We start from the raw sequence: 19,444 nt of genomic DNA, 5'->3' as shown, positions 1-19,444 counted from the left end.
CTAAGAGGTACTGTACTATAAGAGGTACGAGTTGTAGCGAGGCAGCTGGAATTCCATGCACACCAAACCGATACCATATGTATGGCATGCATTGGTAAATAGTGCCTTCCAGAAGTAATGGAACGGTGAGGTTGATTGCTATCATTTTGTTGCAGACTGGAAACATTTGGGTTTGACATCAAATGATGAAAATGAGACTAGAGAGCAACAGTTTAGCTTTTTTTCCCCAGCCATTTACATTTGGACGGCTTATAAGATAGCACCTTTTATTTGAACCCTCCCATTTTTTCATGTGAGTAAAAGTATTTGAACATGTGACTGACAGGTGTTTGCAGGTACACCGCTTTGCTTATTCAATCAATAAATAACATAAAATGTCTGTGATCAGTTTCAAATAGGATAGGTTGTGCCTGTATAGACAGCCTTTAGAGGTGAAAACAACATGGAAAAAAGAGAGCCGTCTGTGGGTGAAAAACAAGCAATTGGGAGTCTGAGAGAAGATGGAAAATCAATCACAAACATTGGTCATAGCCTGTAGCCCATTTGGATTGTCCCGAAGAAGAAAGAAATCAATGTGTACTAAGTAACAGACACGGAATATGTAAACCAAGGAAAACGTCAGCAGGTGATGACACAATCATTGTGAGAGCTGAAAGAAAAACACTAAACCGTTGGTGACATCAGCAACAACCTGCAGAGGGCAGGAGTGAAGTTATCACTATCAACTCTTCATAGAAGACTTCATAAACAAAATGAGGATGGCTATACCAGAAGATGCAAGAATAGGAAGGCCAGGTTGGAATATTCCAAAATGCACAGCGGTGAGCCTAAAAAATTCTGAGTTTTATGGACTGATGAATTTTTGAGACCTTCCTATCTTCTTGCTAATGAGTGGTTTGCATCTTCTGGTCTAGCCATTGTACTTTGACCTCGCTGTTCCAATACACCTGGAAGGAACTGTATGTGTTGGTCACTGGTTGTCACTGCACCCTCACAAAGTATTCACACATTTAGTATTAATGAAAGCGAATACGCGACAAGCAGGAGCAAGATGTGTGACTTAAAAAAAAAAAAGTCAAACTTAAATTTGAAAAGTCAACTAATTTGCTTTGTCACCTATAACACCAAGCTAAGGTGCCAATGTTTTCTTCAGTAGCTTAACATATATTGATTTGATCCACCCACGCATCCTTAATTTTTCTTGCATGTTGGAAAAGAGTCTGGTCACCCCGATCAGAAGTTCTAATTTTATATTTGTAACGTTGATAAAACGTTCTGTCATTTAAGGCAAACTTGTGTGAATGTTGAACGAATGATCTTGGACTGTCTTTGCTGTCTTTAGGGTTCGACTGGTTTACCGGGGCCACCTGGTCCTGTTGGCCTCAGGGTGAGTGTCCTGGACTTTCCAATGATACTATATATTTATATCTCTCTGTAGTCCTTGGAGTTGGGATTTTATGCATTTTTATGGGAGGACAGCTGGTTTCAAGTGTTGTCGTGTCTGAATAGATGACAGCACCTCACAAGATCAGTCATGACTTCAAGGGAACCTATCTTCCATTTCCAACTACCACTCTTTCATGAAAATGGCAGCCAGAAAGTGTAAGAATTATGTACCTTTTCATGGGCTATTCAAGGAAACCACAGTAAGGCAGCTATGGGAAGATGTTTTTTTTTCCTCTTCGTGGGAGCTAAAGACCTACCTCACAGTCATTGTTCCTTAGCTGACAGCTGTCTTGTCAACAAAACACAGTTTCACGCCAGCTTCCCCGATAATTCATCCCATTCGATCCAATATCCAATTTTTTCTTACTGTTTGCAGATAACAATTAGCACGCAGTTCTGAACGGTGGCAGGGGGTGGGGGTCAGGAGTTGTGGAGGTGGAGCCCACCCTCCACACCTGACCAATCAAAATAGAGTAGGCGTATTGGGGGAGGAGGTTGCTGATTTTCAGCATTTTGGCCAAGAGGCGAAGAAGGCAGGTTTACCCTGTATACAACATTGAGATGTATTGGGTATTTTATTAAAATAAACTCACTATAGTGTCCTGCTGAGCTCTAATATCTGTAAAAAGCCCTTGAAATGAGCAGGTAGGGCCCCTTTAAGAAGAAAACAAATATGTCTGAATATTCTCCTTCATCCAGGTCATTGAATCAATGAAATGCTTAATGTTTTTAAAAGGCGTGTGGCTCTCAATCCACAATTTCCTTCAATTTACAGTTTACTGTGTGTCTTTGACTGCCTTTAAATGTAAAATATAATATTAAATGTAGTGTTTCCTTCACTGTACATTATAATGTAACAAACCTCTGTTTTGCAGGGACCTCCTGGGATTCGAGGTGGTTATGGCCCAGAGGGCCCGCGTGGACCTGACGTGAGTGACTTTTGAGAGTCTACTTGTTTGTGTATTTAAATGCCTCTTGACTTGTTCTCAGCTCCTACTTTATTATGTGGCTTTGACCAATGTCGTTACATGATTAGCTCCACAAAGCAGAAAATTCCACAAATTGAATTAGGCCCTCCAGTTCTATTCGCCCTGCTCCAACAGCTTGAGCTTGGGCTTATTTTTGGCTTGAAGCTGCCAGGAGTAGCTGTGGTTTATCACCTGTCTTGCGGCAGCCAAACTGTAATGTAATGACGATAATAATTTACCCGTCAACCCCCATGATTACAAGCTTCATTCATTCAGTTCGTTTCTGTTCAGTTGTACAGCTGCAATGTATTCCATCCAGCATTCTCAGGGCAAGATCAGACAATGCTGGGCAGCTGCAACAGATCACTAATGTGATATACTGTATAATCAGGTGCTTTGATCACGTAACACCTAATGTTTCTCAGTATGTCTTCTGAAGTAATGGATGCCTTTGAGGTTTATCATGAGGACTAATGTGGGGTCTACTGCTGGGGTGTCCAAACTGTTTCCATCGAGGGCCATATACTGAAAAATCAAAAGATGCAAGTGCCACTTTTGATGTTTGATACCAACACATGTAGATATGCTTAGAAGTTACGGTATATATTTCAAGAATGTCAGCATTGTGATATACAGTATGTGAAAAGGCGCATTATTAGTATGAACTTTAGACTTTGCCCTTTTTTTCCATTTTTTTTAATTTCATTTTACAAATAATCATTTTGTCGAGTAAATTTAATTCTTGTAATTATTCCTTTATTTCCATAATATTTTCATTTTATTCCCTCAATATTATGACTTTTTCCCCAACCCAATTTTCCAAGAATTGCAACTTTATTTTTTTTTTCTCATAAATTACGATTTAAAAAATATATGTATATATTTTAACATTTCAACTTTATGCCAATAAAATGACATCATTTTTTCTCATTACAATACAACTTTTTCTCTTAATATATTGACATTATTCTTGTAAAATTATAGCTATTTTTTCCATTGCTGATGTTTTTTTCCCAACTATTTCAACTTTCTTCTTGGACAGTTGCTTCTCGTAATTAATAATAAATAATAATATAAATTATTTATGTTGATTTGCAAACTTGAACTCCTATTGTACCCCATTGCTATACTGCCTTATCATTTTCTTCTGTTATTTCAGAACTATTAGCAAAGTAGAAAGGGGGTAGTATTAAATAAATTTTGCTTCTACTCCTTTTTGGACATGTGGAACTGTGAATTGTAATATGTGATGTATTCCAATTTAACATGTATGCATGTACAAAATAAATTAAACCATTATTATATTTTGCTTTTATTCTTGTAAAAAATATATATATTTTTAACTATTTCAACTTTTTTTAAACCAATTTCATAATTATGACTTTATTAATATTATTAATTCTTAATATTTAGACTTTTGTTTGTTTTTTCATACTATCAGAACATAAAAACATTTTTTTTCCTTAATAGTACAAGCTTATGCTACTAAAAAGACATTATTTTTTGTCATACTATTAAGAGATTATCCATCCATCCATCCATTTACTATGCCGCTCGTTCTCACTAGAGTCGTATGGGTATGCTGGAGCCTATCCCACCTGACTTCGAGCGAGAGGCGGGGTACACGCTGGACAACTTTTTTCTCAGATTATTTGGACTTCATTCTCATAAAATGACTGCTGATGTTTCCAGTGTTGCTCTTGTTGTTTTTGTTTTTTTTCCTTTATCTTTAGAATGTGCCGCGGGCCAATAAAAAAAACAACAGCCGTGGGTCACATATGGCCCTGGGGCCGTACTTGGGACACCGCTGGTCTACTGTATATAGTAAGTCATAGTATGTGTAATTATGGACTATAACTTTTGCTTCTGCTTGGTGCCAGGGGGAGCACGGACTGGATGGTCTTCCAGGTTCGCTGGGTCCACCGGTGAGCTGAGTAACAGACAAACAGATGTGATTAAATTGTCTTTGCCTTTTACTACGGTTTTTGTATGCTTGTCGGTGACAGGGTGCACCAGGCATTACAGGACACGTCGGTGCTCAAGGAGTTAATGGCTCAAGGGTAAGATGAAACCACAGAAGTATTAAGTGCTTTAGAAATGATATGTAAATATTGAACCAAATCTGTAAAGAATTTGGGAATTGTAATGTTCCTGGAGACAGAAATTCCAGGTCAGTGTTCGTCGGGAAATAATTGATATTGTGAATAAATGTCTTAAACCTCTCCTGATTGTAAGGGAATGGATACTCCGTGACATTAGTGTTTCCCAACTTTTATTGAGCCAAGGCACATATTTTATGTTTAGAAGGCTCTAATAATGTTAAAAACGTTATTATTTAGAAGGTGGTAAACAGGTTTTCTATGCTCTAACTATCAAAATATTCCATTTATGAATAAGGAATCCTACTTTCCGGAAATTCACTGATCACATTCGGGTCTGGAACCAATTAACCACGATAAATGATAAAGGGATGAGTGTATTCATTTCACTCGGTGTAAATAAAGTTGTGGTCTTTTTTTGTCCCTGTTACTTTCCCCCTGCTAAGCATTTTTTCTGGTTTCACTTCTTCGTTCCTTTTCTTTGGCGCACTGCCATCGGGGGAGTCTGACTTGCGCTTTGGAGACATAATGAAGGGCGACGTCGTCAGTGTAGCTACGTGCGATTATGTCGTCTTCCACCGCACATATGGAATTACTTTTCAAGCGAGATATGTATTTAAGCAGATCTCATTTTTATATTGCGTCAAAACATGAAATGTCGTCAACAGCCTGCATGCGAAGCTTTCTGAATAAATCATCATCTTAGCCGTGTGTTATTGATGTCCAAGCAAATTTGTGGAATATATGATAATGAATAAACTATGATAATGAACTAATTTTATTTTTAGAATATACGAACAGCCAATAAAGGCCCATTGGTCTCACTTTGGGCACATACGCTGCATGTGCTTCCTTTTAAACATCCACAACACAATACTGCAGGCCTCCCTCATTTATCGCGGTGACTTGGTGACTGACGTTATAAGTGAATGTCAGCAGGATTCAATGTTAATAAATTGAATATTTTTTTTGAGTATCGAAAACCTGTTCATGACTTTCTAAATACGGGTTTTAACATTATTAGAGTACTGTAAACATGAAAGAACACCCCTATAGTCACCTTTACACTCCGATTATTCTTTGTATACATGACGTTGCACAGGCTATGGGATCACTGCGGGGACATAACACACCACCGCCGCTAGTATAGCAAACTAGCAAGCTAACTAGTTAGCATCTCCAATTTACTTATTCTAAACTTAAAGTGTTTCAAACGGAGTGGGGAAGAAGGACAAAAAAGTCAAAAACATACCACTTCCACACAGAATGAGAGGAGAATCTTTTTTTTTTTAATTGGATCTCATTCATGGCATGTTAGCTTGGCCCTGCTGGCTTAGTAGCCAGTCTCCATGTAGTGTTAAAGGTAATGTAATCTACCGTCATGGCTCATAACATTATGATGCCTACACTGCATCCACAATTATTAGGCAATTTTCGTTATTGATTATTAGTTTTATTATTTAACAATAACAGTGCTCTTGGTCAATCCAAAATGTTAATAAACCTCAAACTTGAATATTTAAGGTGGTGAAAGTGAGGTTTTGGCTTTTGTTGAGAATATCTCTGTGTGCACAATTATTAGGCAACTCAAAGAAAAAAAAATATTCCCATTTCACCTCTTTACTTTCATTTTTTTTAAGTCAGAATGATAAACAATCAACACAAACTTTACAAATAAATATTTCTGACATTTCCAAAAATAAATTGGTGACCAATACGGCCACCCTTCTTTTCAATACATTGATCATTTGACCATCAACTTTTTGTGCAGCAGCAACCAAAGCCTCCCAGACACTGTTCGGAGAGGTGTACCTTTTTTCTTCACGGTAAATCTTACGTTTAAGGGCCCACAAGTACTCAATGGGGTTTAGGTCAGGTGAGCAAGGAGGTCATGTCATTATTTTTTAAGACATTTACTAGCTAGCCACGCAGTGGACTACTTGGATGCATGAGATGGAGCATGTTCCTGCTTAAAAATCATAATTTTCTTGAAAGATGCACACTTTTTCCTGTACCGCTGTGTGAAAAAAGTGGCAGTAGGTTTGGGAGATGAGTTTGAGTCCATCTTCAACCTGAAAAGGCCCAACAAGCTCATCTTTTAGTAATTCCAGCCCTTACCAGTACCCTACCTCCACCTTGCTGGCGTCTGAGTTGGAACGGACCTGTCTGCGCTTTGCTGATGCAGCCACGGGCCCGTCCATCTGGTCCATCAAGAGTCACTCTCATCTTATCAGTCCATAAACTTTTGAAAAAACTTTTTCTTGGCCAAGTCATAGATTTTCAACTTGTGTGTCTTGTTCAGTGGTGGCCGGGTTTCAGCCTTTCTTACCTTGGCCATGTCTCTGAGCACTGAACACCACGTAATGGGTTCCTGGGAGCTTCACGTTTGATTTTTCTCAAATATTTGGCAGTTAATTTGCATGTTTTTCTCTCAACACATTTCTTGCGACCCTTTTGTGCACTTGCAACAAAACATTTGACGGTTCTGTGATCACGTCCTAATATCTTGGCAATTTCGTCAGTTTCGTCAATTTCAGAGTCTGCTAAAACTCTTTTTTGGCCCATTTTACCAGAGAAAAAGAAGCTGCCTTAATAATTGTGCACACCTAATAAAGGGTGTTGATCTACTAAGGTCTCGCCCTCCCTCAATACACACATGCACATCACCTGGTATGCCTAAACCCAAAAGGCATTCAAGTTTATTCAGCTTGGGGTTGCAAAATATGCATAAAAATGACAATATAGTCAAAATACTGACTTGCCTAATAATTGTGCACAGTGTCTTTGTCTTGTCTTTCAATATTTTTGACTCATAATAGGCCATAGTCAACTACAAAACAGCTATCAGTTATTAATTATTTTTTGGAAAAAAAACATGATATAGTGAGGGAGTGATATTCGAATCGTAATATAGCGAGGGAGGACTGTATACAAATCTGACCAAATGTATTTTGAGCAATCACAATTACACGATATCAATTATTATTTTCACTTTCTTATCTTTTAAATTAAGAACAGTATTATTGGCAAAAAAGTTTTCAGAATGTGAAGACTTCTAACTTACTTTTCAAGTGAGTGACTTTATGTGTGACTTTTTGATATTGTTTCAGGGGGACATAGGCCCTGCAGGCAGCGTCGGCCGCAAAGGCCCACAGGTATGAATTTTCAATGTCTTTATGCTGCAGCGTTTCAGCTTCCGTCAAATGTTTCCCAGCAGTTTTAACATGCCTTTATTTTCTTGACTTGCTTTTGATTAGGGGCCCCCAGGTTTGGAGGGACAGATGGGTCCTCCAGGATCCAGGGGTCCCCAAGTAAGTACGTTAAAGACGCAATTTGTCATCATTTGGCAAGTGTCGAAATTTGAACTAAAACATGCTAACATTGCTGTACAATTCATGACCTTTCTGGTTCAGTCTAATTTCTCAAAGTCCCGAGGGGATAACATAAATGAGGAGGGTCAGTGCTTCATTTTGGTGTTTAACAAACTCCCCACAGTGTGTTTATGTTCCACTTATCTTACAGGGAACTCCGGGACTGAGCGGTGGAGCAGGGCCGAAAGGAGATCCTGTAAGTATGTTGTTACTAGAAATGTAGGAGCCATGAACAAATTTTTCAAAACTTGAGTTTTTTTACTGAATCGGGACTCAAGGGTACTTGTCTCTGTGAACTCGTTTACTTATCCACCCCTGCTACAACTAGCTAAATTAAAAAGAAAAACAGGTAAAATGTCATTTATTGTGCAACTGATACTCTAACGGCATTTGTATAAATGTATTAGCCGCTGTGGGAAAAAGTAACACGTCTGCTCCTTGCCTCAAATCAACTCACCTTTCCCCTTCTTACCCGAGCGGCATCACGGGTGCTTGACAAAGATTTGAGTTTCACCTCCGTCTACTCCTTCACTTTGACATTCTCCTTCGATTTCGGATCAATATTTGCAATAAAGGTTGTAATTACTAGATTAAACTAATCTCCAGAAACCTCCCCTTCTCTTTTCAATGGTTCACTCGTAACACAATCCGGGTTTAAGCCCTAGATATGCCTCCCACACTTATGAAACACATTTAAAGTGTAAAATATATACAGTAGGTACTCACCACTAAGGTGATCCACGAATGGGTGGAGACGCAGTCACGGTGTAGCCTTTAGCCTGGTTCGGGTTAGCCTTGAGCAGGGGTGCTCACACTTTTTCAGCCTGTGTAATTTTTAAAATGTCGCAAAGATCTGCCTCCTACTATAAACATAGAAAATATATATTTAGAATATGAGTAATTATGTACGTTGTACATGTATATCAGAGGTGCACGCACTTTTTCAGCATGCAAGTCGACATGATCTATCTCTTACTATAAAGCATACAACATATACAGTATATCAAATCTAATCTTCAACCACCTATCACAAGCCTCACTGAAGAATACAAGTGCTCTAAAGTGAGACTACAGATGACATTGAAGGACTCCAGAGATCAGACCGTCAAAAATGCAGCTCCACCTCTGTCAACGGGAAGGAAATGGACACCATCCGACGCAGTACAGCGTGCTACGTCAGCCCTGAAGCACAACAACATTGTGAGGAGGATTTGGCGTTGCAGTGAATCAACAAACTTGGCACAAAGCTTCAGCCTCAAAGGTGGTAAATGGATCAGGCTGAAAGAATCGCCAAGGCGGTCTCTCTTGCCAAGCAGGGACAATGGATGAGGTGGGAAGGCATGGAGAAGAGAAAGATCACAAGGAGGCAGCTCTGGGAAATGGAAGCAAGAAACATCAGCTTCATCATAAGAGCTACATATGATGTGCTCCCATCCCAAAAAAACCTTCACCAGTGGTATCGTGAGGACCCAACCTGCGCCCTCTGCCCAAATTCTCTCAAACACATCTTGACCAGTTGTAGGACCAGCCTCACACAGGCCTCTACACCTGGAGACACAATCAGGTCCTCAAGAGTCTGGCAGCAGCACTTGAAAGCAAGAGAAACACCATCAACTCCTTGCCCTTGAGAGCTGCCAAATCCATCTCTGTGCCAACATTCGTTCGATAGGGACAGAAACAGCCAAACCACCCAGCTACCAAACCAGAAACTGGACAGCTAGCCATGTCCCGGGATTGGAAGATGCTAGTTGATATTGGCAAGCAACTCATCTTTCCCCCAGAGATTGCAACCACCACCCTCTGGCCAGACTTGATGATATGGTCCCCTTCACTAAAGGTGGTCTACATCATAGAGTTCACGGTCCCATGGGAGGATCCCACTGAAGAGGCCTACCAACGAAAGAAACTGTGCTACACAGATCTGGCAGCAGATGCACAACAACGAGGATGGAAGGCCAAGGTCTATCCAGCTGAAGTAGGGTGCAGAGGTTTGGTGGCTTCCTCTACCATCAGGTTTATGGAAGACCTTGGCATTCATGGACAGGCTCTGCGACAGTCAATAAGATCAGTCTCTGAAGCGGCCAAAAGAAGCAGCCAGTGGCTGTGGATCAAGCGCAAGGACACTTGCTGGGCTCAAAGCAGAGGGGGTCGCACACCTGGGATGCCAGGTGTTGTCGATGAGCTCTCTGGAGGTGTCATGGGGCTATCAGTGGGCCTTTCATCGAAACATCAATGAAGGAGGGTACCTACCTGACGACCCTAAAGAAGTTTTAAACCCACCCCCTTCCTTCCTGCCCTTACCCAAGGGTGGGGTGTGGGGGCAAGGGGGGAGGCTGAGCAATGACCCGGTGGGCGGGGCAGTTTTTTTTTATCCCAGGTTGGGACCTTACTGCCTAGCTCATCTCCCTCCACTTTCCAGGCACTACTTTATCATGAGTGGGCATGGGACACTGGCTCAGGCTTGATCACCTTGTAGTTGGCCGCCTTTGATGAGGGTGTGTAGTGTTGAAAGGCCGAAACACCCACTGATTCAAACGTACACTACTGATGATGTGTCCCAAAATGTACATCCTTCCCATGGCTGAGATAACGTTCCCACGCCACTCTCAACATCCACGCCTCATGTGATTACCATCCATTGGCACAAAGGACATTTTCCATCAATAAACTTTGAAACTGTACTGTACTAAATATTAATGATTAGTATTTCACATTCACAGTTTTGTAAGTTAACTGGTAATCAAAGTAGTTAATATCATTCAGTAATTCACAATTCAATATGGCAATAAAGATAATTACACATAATTCCACAATAGTTGTGTACATAAACTGAGTACCGGTAATACAGTATGTCAGTCAAAATAGCTACGCAGTGTTCATTACATACAGTTCAGGTATTAGCATTTGCTATCAAACGTTACAAATGGACAAGAAATGAAAATGATTATGCAAAAGACAATGCAGTCGAAAAGGCAACATATTTAAAAGTTATCAGCAATGAGCTCATTTTCCAATTAATCATGAAATAACACTTTAAGAAACAGAAGTGCAGAGAACACACGTTTTTACAGTGGAGTTCAGGACGCGCAGCAGAGCCATCAAACAATTCACTTTTTTTCTGCATAACTAACCATCACAATTGAACGGATAACTTTTCCTATGGATGTAGGCATCTTACCGCTGAGTTAGTTTATCCATAATCAGAATAATAAAGATGAACGTTGCATCTCCGTGTGTAGCTTGCGACGTCTGTTCACCGCTTCATCTTTACCAATAGCAAATCAGGAGTGGCGCTTAATGTCAGCAATCACAATTACGCAATCAACCCAAACTACCTTCGCGATCGGTAGCTTGCGATCAACATAAGGGGCACCCCTGTGCTAGAGGCTAGCTGCCGGAGAAGGCGTTTCTCCCAGCCACGTTTACATAATTCACACTGCTGGCCTGCTGAAATTCCATTAATGAAATACGATATTACGATGGCTGAACCTCGTGCTTCTGGAGCCAAACTTAAGTATGAAATCTCAACGCTTGATGAAAAAACATCGGTGAAGCATAAAGACATAAACATTGTGGGATTTCAAACAGTGGTACATGGACTCTGTACATTTGACCTGTATTATCACGTACTTCTACATTATTACCAACTTGCAGTGGATGAGATGTGTTTTCTGCATGAAAAAAATATTTTCAGAGAACAATACAAATTTGTTTGACCAAAAATCTGCATATTTGTTTGGCCGTGAATGCTGAATTGTAAATGTGCAGGGAAGCATTATGTGGATTTGATCCAAGTCGTACTGTTTGTAGATAAACGTCATGTGCAGCTGTAGGTTTTCTGTGTTGTGCCAGCATGAAAAGTCCGACTACCGTCTTATTTCCTTCTTTTGTTTGCACCCTAGGGGCCTGTGGGTGTCATGGGTACACGGGGTGAACCCGGCTTTGAAGGGCAAGTGGTGAGTGGCATATAGATGTTCCCCGGGGAAATTGATGAATGTGTTACTAGCCTGTCATCTACCTTATTCGTTGTATTTGAATTAGACTCAATACCTTAAAGAGTGTCCAAACGTTTTCCACCGAGGGCCACATACTGAAAAATGAAAAGAAAAAAATACATCTCAGTTTTGTGATATAGGTGAAATAGTGTATTATTAGTATGACCTTAACTCTTCTTTTTACAATTTTTGCTGTTTTTTTAATACATTTTCCAAATATTTTAACTTTCTTTATAAGTAATCTTTAATCTTAAGTACATTTTCTTCTCATAATATTATGACTGTATCCCCATAATATTTTGACTTCATTCACATATTACTATAACTTTTTCCCCAACCTAATTTTGCAGAAATTACAACTGTTTAGTTTGTCTTTTATAATATTACGACTTGAAAAAAAAAGCTAACTATAAATATACAGTATTTTTTTTATATTTCAACTCTATGCTCCTAAAATGACATTATTTTTCCTCATAATATTAGTATGTAGTATACAGTATATTACTATAATATGAGTTTATTCCCTTAAAATTGCGGCTTTTTTTTGTTCGAATATGACATTTTCTCGTAATATTACTGCTCTTTTTTCCATTTCTGCTGTTGTTGATTTTTTTTTAAATGTCCAACTATTTAAACTTCTTGTAATTTTTTTCTCATAATATTAAGACTCCATTCCCATAAAATGCATTTAATAAATTTACTTTAATCGCGTAATGTTATAATTTTTTCCCCAACCTAATTTTTCAGAAATTACAACTTTATTTTGTTTTGTTTGTTTCTCATAATATTACGACAATAAAACAAAAAACATTTTTTCTTTATTATTGAAACTCTCCGCTACTAAAATGACATTATTTTTCCTCATATTACGAGTTTATTCTCAGAAAATTGCAAAATTTTTGGAATTAAAATTACAAATATGAAATTACAATATGAATTAGAATATGACTTTTTTCTCTTAGTATTCTGACTTTATTCTTGCAAAATGACAGAAGTCTTTTTTTTTCATTTCTGCTGTTGTTTTTTTTTAATTGTCTGACTATTTCAACTTTCCTCTCGTACATTTTCTTAATATTATGACTATGTAATATTACACAAATATTATGACTTTATTTTTCTAATATTTTGGCTTTATTCCCATTATATTAGAACTTTTTTCCCCCACGTAATTTTCCAAAATTACCATTTTATTTTGTTTGGTTTGATTTCCTTATTATTATGACTTTTATTTTTTACTTTTTTCTTTAATATTCCAGCTTTATGCTTCCTCATAAAATATTTCAACATTATTCTCATAAAATTATGATTACGATAATTAATAATTAATAATTATAATTAATAATTAATAATGATTATTCTCAGTAGATTAAACTTTTTTCCCTTAATATTTTGACTTTATTCTTGTAAAATTACTGCAGATTTTTCCATTTTTGCTGTTGTTATTACTATTTTCTTAGTTTTGTTGTTGAATTATTTTTTTGAATGTTCCGCGGGCCGCAAATGGCTCCCGGGCAGCACGCTGGACACCCCTGCCTTAGCGTTTTGGCCAAATATTTGGCAGTGACTGCAATTTAGCGTGTCACAATAACAGCTGCTGATGTTTTGTACTTTAGAAAAATAAGTCAAAATGTGCCCTTTTTGGCCATATTTATTGCAACTTGCAAAAATAATTGTAAATGCTCATTATAACAGTATAAAATGTGGATCATAAACATAGGGAAAAAAGGCAGGAAGTTAATGACAAGATACAGCTTGACTGTTCAGCCATGAATGCTCAGGACATGCAGCCTCTCTGCTGGCTGTATTGCTTTAGAGCGGCGCCCCCCTGGGGCGAGGCCGCGCTATTGCTCCACTGTCAGTAAAGGAAATACTAAAATAAAATCTCATATGCACTTCCAGTGTAGTTGATTTTCTCAGTGTTTTTCTCAAAGAAAAACATACATCACTGTTTCATTGCGGACAAAAATGGTTCCAACCACCGTTCATTTCATTGCTGTGTCTCTTCTTGTGCAGCTGAAACACTAAATACCACTAATTATTACAGTGCAATTCTTTCATACCCTTTGTATCATCCAAGTAAAATATTAACTGCTCCGTGAAAAACAAAAAACAATACTGGTTAGCACCTCTGCTTCACAGTTCCAATTGCTGCTGTGTGGAGTTTGCATGTTCTCTCAATGTTGGTGTGGGTTTTCTCCAGTAACTCCTGCTTCCTCCCGCATCGCAAAAACATGCATTTTAGGTTAACTGGAGACAAAATTGTCCATAGGTGTGAATGTGAGTGAGAACGGCTGTCTGCCCCACCTATTAGGATATCTGTTAATGCAGTTTCTACTGTAAGTATTGTGGAGAGGATTGTTTTTGATGGACAGCCCTAATATTCACACTTGTTTTGCGTAACAATTCAATGATGTATATTCCTACCGAAATCTCAGCCATCTTCTACTTTGCAAATAGGATGTTGTATTGATTCATTGGCATTCTGATTTCTCATAGTTTTTATAGTCTGATATGGTGTGATTATTTACAGGGTGCACCAGGGCAGCCGGGTCCACCAGGGTTCCCTGGAGTGCCGGTAAGCTCAGTTAAAAGACACTATAATAGATAATAATTGTATTATTTTAACTATTTACTTCAAATTGGAATACTTATGAAAACTGCTTTTTACTCTACAGGGTCCCTGTGGCCCAGACGGAGAAAAGGGGATTCCAGGACCTAAAGGAGATAAGGTAGAAGCAAGACCTGTTTCTAAACATACGTATTACCCATGGTGGAAGTCAAAGTCTTTTTCTCTTAGGGTGTGCAAGGGGCAGCTGGAATTAGAGGTCCACAGGGAGAGATGGGCCCTGCCGGATTTCCAGGTTACTTTGGGGGGAAGGGTCAGCCTGGCCCCAAAGGCAGTGAGGTACCATGTACAACACTTTGGTTTCTGACGAATCAGAATATACATTGGAATGAATAACCCTTGGGATGCATAACATTTGGTGGTTGAGGTATGCAGGTATACCTGATCAACCATGGTGTCTGATGTAAGACCCAAAACACCTCGTGACCTTGGGCACATCACTGATGATGTGTCCAGCTTGCACTAAAAGGTGTATCTTAATAGGTGGTTGAGGTATGCAACAGTGGTTCAGAAGTTAGAGCACATCATCCAGTAAATGAAGGGTTGCAGGCAGCTTGAACTCCCTCCATCAATCCCCGTCACTCTGCACCTCACTTCACCAACTTGCCTCCAGTGTCATTTTGGCCACTGGTTCTAAATATATGATTAGCTTTTCACCATCCGCTGATACTGATTGCTGAGATATGATACAGGTATACAGTGGAACCTTGGTTAGCGTAATTAATTCCTTGCAGATGGTCCGGCTCTAACTGAAACATACTCTAACCGAATACATTTTTCTCATAAGAAATCACATAAATCCAATTAACCATTTTGAGAAAGCCAAAAAGGTTAAAAATACATTTATACAGTTTTACAATTATAGTTTTACATGCATAAAACAGTTCTAAATGCATATAAGTGATGAATGAAATTGATAAATGAACATTTAATGTTACTTTTACCTTCACTAAAGACATTCTTGACTTGATTGTTCCCAAAGACATGATGTGGTTGGCAGAGCAGACCTTCTTCTTCAACACCGTCTTCCTGTTTGGCCATGAGTTATTTTTTTTTTAATTCAGTCGTGTTTCTCACCTTAATAAAACAGGAAGCAAAACAGGAAAGTGGTTTTGGAGAGGTAGGCGTTGATCTTGTTACCACATTGTGTCTTTGGGAATAGTCACATCTTTAATGAAAGTAAATGTAACTTTAAATGTTCATTTGGTCCTCTCATTCATCATTTCTATGCATTTAGAATTATTTGATGCTATACAACTGAAACTGTAATCGTAAAATTTGAAAAACGTGTTTTGTGTTAACGTTTTTGAGGGTCAACCTCTGATGACTTCATAGACGGGCGACATAGCTAACTTCCAGATCTAGTTCCAGCAATCTAAGGGTGCTAGCAAGGATGCTTCGTGATAAACACAGTTAGACTCACACAGTGTATTAATAACACAACCGAGTCCATGCTTATTGCCCGGAAAAGGGTGGAATTTCATCTGGAGGTCAGGGATGAGATCCTGCCTCAAGTGGAGGAGTTTAAGTACCTTAGGGTCTTGTTCACGAGTGAGGGAAGGCTGGCTCGTGTGATCGACAGGCAGATTGGTGCTGAGTATGCAGTGATGCAGACTCTGCTTCGGTCCGTTGTGGTGAAGAGGGAGCTCAGCCGGAAGACAAAGCTCTCAATTCACCAGTCGACCTACGTTTCTACCCTCACCTATGGTCATGAGCTTTGGGTAGTGACCGAGTGACAAGATCGCGAGTACAAGTGGCGGAAATTAGTTTTCTCCGTAGGGTGGCTAGAGGTAAGGTGAGAAGCAATGTCAGCTGGGAGAAAGTCGGAGTAAAACCGCTGCTCCTCCGCATTGAGAGGAGCCAGATGAGGTGGCTCCAGCATGTGGTAAGGATGCCTCCCAGACGCCTCCCAGGGGTGGTGTTCAGGGCATGTCCGACCGATTGAAGGCCTTAGGGAAGACCCAGGACACATTGGAGAGACTATGTATCTCAACTGGCCTGGAAACGCCTCAGCAACCACAGGGAGGAGCTGGACGAAGTAGCTGGGGAGAGGGAAGTCTGGGCTTCCATGCTTAGGCTGCTGCCCCCCGCAAACCGACCTCAGATAAGCGGAAGAAGATGGATGGATGGATGGATGGATAAACGAAAAACACGCTAACCGAGGTTGTGCTGTAATTTATGCTAGAGTAAGCATGCTCCTGATCCTTGACAACAATACATGTAGTCTTTGGTGAGGATATTGTATGAAATGTTTTTAATGAGCAGGTGCCTGAGGAGGGTGACAACCTGGATGAGCTTCACTGACTTTTATCTTTCCTCTTTCAGGGCGGGAATGGTGAAACTGGTCTACAGGGAGAACAGGGCAGTAGTGGACTAAAGGTCGGTCTGAGTCCCTGAACTTCATGAAGTCATATGTGGCTCTAAACCTCCAAATGTGATGTAATATTTCTCCCCTAATTTTGTATTTAACAGCTACCCTGTTAGAACTGGATGTAAATCATCTGAGGCCTGAAATTGGTCTTTTACTTTAACGATGGATTAACATAATTTTATCAAGATTTAAGAGCCCCACACCAGCAAGTGATTAATGAAAGATACACTGTCTTGCAGTGCGTTGACACGCAGGTTTCCAATTAGCTGACAAGCATCGCCTCCACTCTTTGCTGCTACATTTGAGATTGCGTATTTCAGACTTTTAATCCTGATCAACAATTGTTGTGTCAAGTGGAATAGCATTTCTTAATTGTCACATTCATTAATGTGTGAACCTTCTTAAAGGGAAACAGAGGACCAGATGGCCGAACTGGCAAACGTGGACCCAGAGGGAACAAGGTACTAAACAACTGCATGTAAATCATTTAGTCTTGAATCCATCATGTTGCCTTTCACGGCATTTTAACACATAAAATGAGACAGAACTAGAATGTCACTCATTAGAGCGCAGACTTCCACCAAGGCCTAACGATTGTCAGGTGACTCCTTAAAAAAATATAGTGACATGCCTGGGGTACTGTTCCTCTCCAGTCCTGCAGGTGGTGGTAGTGTGCATTACAAAGCAGGTGCCATCTGCCACACAAGGCAAGCTTTTTTCATTTGCTTCATGAAGCAAACTGAAACAAGAAAAAGGCTAACTAAATTCTTTAATCATCGCCTTTGTTTAGGTCTTGACTGAAATGTAACTGGCTCTTGCATGGTCTGTGCCCCACTCCCATAGTAGTTTAGTAAAATTCAGTACAGTAATTCCCCCGCCTATTGGTGGTTCGCCATTCGCTACCCCACCGTTTTATTTTCTCTGCTTTAAATTGTAAATAATTAGGTTGTTTTATGGTAATTTAAATAGAAAGCGAGGAAAAAAAGAGTGTGCAGTTATGAATCCAGCATAGGACACTCACAATTCAATTCACTCAATGTTTTCCAACAGGAAGATACTTTGACTGTACTGTTGTATAACTGCACAGTGTAAGAGCCCAGTCCTCGAAATCCAGATATGCCAGCGAACGCCACACTGGGCCGCCCCACAAGCAACAAGCGTTGCGTGACATGCGCCTAAAAAAGAAATCCTCAGGCTGCGGCGACGTGGAGCGTTAAAGGGTCCCTGACATGATTCATCAACTTTGCTTGAATACGAGGGAAAGGCTTCTTGAGACGTCATCTGTACTTTTATGAAGAAGGTGTCGGACGTTTCGCTCCTCATCCGAAGAGCTTCGTCAGCGAACTAACAAGTGCTGGTAGCCTAGGCCTTAAATACAGTAAGAGTGGGCGGAATTGGTGTGCCAATGCCCTCCTCCTATTGGTTCCTTACACTAAGACTGGGAGGAGTTGTGGTCTAATCCTCTCCTTCCATTAGCACCTCCGATCAAAGGGAACCCACAGCTCTTAGTCATGCAAATGATGTGGAGCCAGAGCCGAGCCAGAACAATAGATGCTAACAAGCCAGTATCAGAGTCGTTCATACCCAACTACAGGGAGCTACACTTCCCTTTGATCGGGAACCAGCACTTGTTAGTTCGCTGACGAAGTCTTCGGATGAGGAGCAAAACGTCCAACACCTTCTTCACAGAAGTACAGATGACGTCTCAAGAAGCCTTTCCCTCGTTGGACAACTCCTGTACAACTGAGAGCCTACACAGACGCTTTGCTTGAATATGTTATATATTATTTGTAACTATGTTCTACATTGTTCAATTTTTGAAAGCGAACAGTAAATTCGCAAAAATTACAGTTTATAGTACATTTATAGTTCATGGCGGCAGTCATGACGAACGAGCTCTTGCCTCATTTCTGGCAGTGACACCATCGGGGTACTACCAGTCAGGTAAACAAACATAGTGGTGTACGAGACAGAGGATGTTTACAGCGATTATAGCGAAGATTTAAGCGATGTATCAATAGTTTTCGAAGAGGAAGATAAAATGGAGAACTTACAGAACATGGACTTAAGCCTTGAAGATTGGTCGCCTTCAAAACATAGATTGGTAAGTGTAAATTACTCTGGAATTTCTTATCCTTCAATTATTAGCTGTTTTTTTCTGTGTACCACGTCAGGAATAGCATCCTTTCTCAAAATGCGTTTATACCCTACTTTCAAGCCAAATCCTTTTTGTAAAAGTGTTCCTCATAGCAGTCATCAGTGATGGTCACTGCAAAGAACAGCTTCTGTCTCTTGATCTCTGCACTTGCTTCGTCCATTGTCCATTCGTCCTGTCTTAAACCTTCCTCTTTTGGAAAAGAAAACAGACTTACAGTATCCTTTGGATACTGTGAACAGCCAGCAGCAACACAACGTTTTGGCATGACTACTACGTTCATGAAAATATACTGAACCAAGTCGCCGATCTACCTCAAGAAGCGTTTTTTATTCTGTTTTAACTGATAGGTGTCACCCCAGGTTCACCCCTCCGGAAATGAGGCTGAGCTGCGAGCTACTTTGTCATGGCTG

General features: G+C 39.9%; 1 protein-coding gene across 3 annotated transcripts in view; it reads left to right on the top strand.

Annotated features, from left to right (window-relative positions):
• The window catches only part of si:ch211-196i2.1 (collagen alpha-1(I) chain), a 93,645-nt gene that overhangs the window by 33,771 nt on the left and 40,430 nt on the right, over positions 1-19,444 (top strand). For all 3 annotated transcript variants that reach the window (XM_054757730.1, XM_054757729.1, XM_054757731.1), the window contains exons 11-23: positions 1,343-1,387; positions 2,322-2,375; positions 4,295-4,339; positions 4,421-4,474; positions 7,624-7,668; positions 7,771-7,824; positions 8,036-8,080; positions 11,787-11,840; positions 14,410-14,454; positions 14,555-14,608; positions 14,677-14,784; positions 16,831-16,884; positions 17,284-17,337. In XM_054757730.1, the coding sequence (XP_054613705.1) occupies positions 1,343-1,387; positions 2,322-2,375; positions 4,295-4,339; positions 4,421-4,474; positions 7,624-7,668; positions 7,771-7,824; positions 8,036-8,080; positions 11,787-11,840; positions 14,410-14,454; positions 14,555-14,608; positions 14,677-14,784; positions 16,831-16,884; positions 17,284-17,337 (711 nt within the window). The remainder of the gene's footprint in view (positions 1-1,342; positions 1,388-2,321; positions 2,376-4,294; positions 4,340-4,420; positions 4,475-7,623; positions 7,669-7,770; positions 7,825-8,035; positions 8,081-11,786; positions 11,841-14,409; positions 14,455-14,554; positions 14,609-14,676; positions 14,785-16,830; positions 16,885-17,283; positions 17,338-19,444) is intronic.

This window comes from Dunckerocampus dactyliophorus, chromosome 17 (genome assembly GCF_027744805.1).
Source record: "Dunckerocampus dactyliophorus isolate RoL2022-P2 chromosome 17, RoL_Ddac_1.1, whole genome shotgun sequence".
NCBI classification, from domain to species: domain Eukaryota; kingdom Metazoa; phylum Chordata; class Actinopteri; order Syngnathiformes; family Syngnathidae; genus Dunckerocampus; species Dunckerocampus dactyliophorus.
This window is presented reverse-complemented; position numbering and strand designations above follow the sequence as displayed.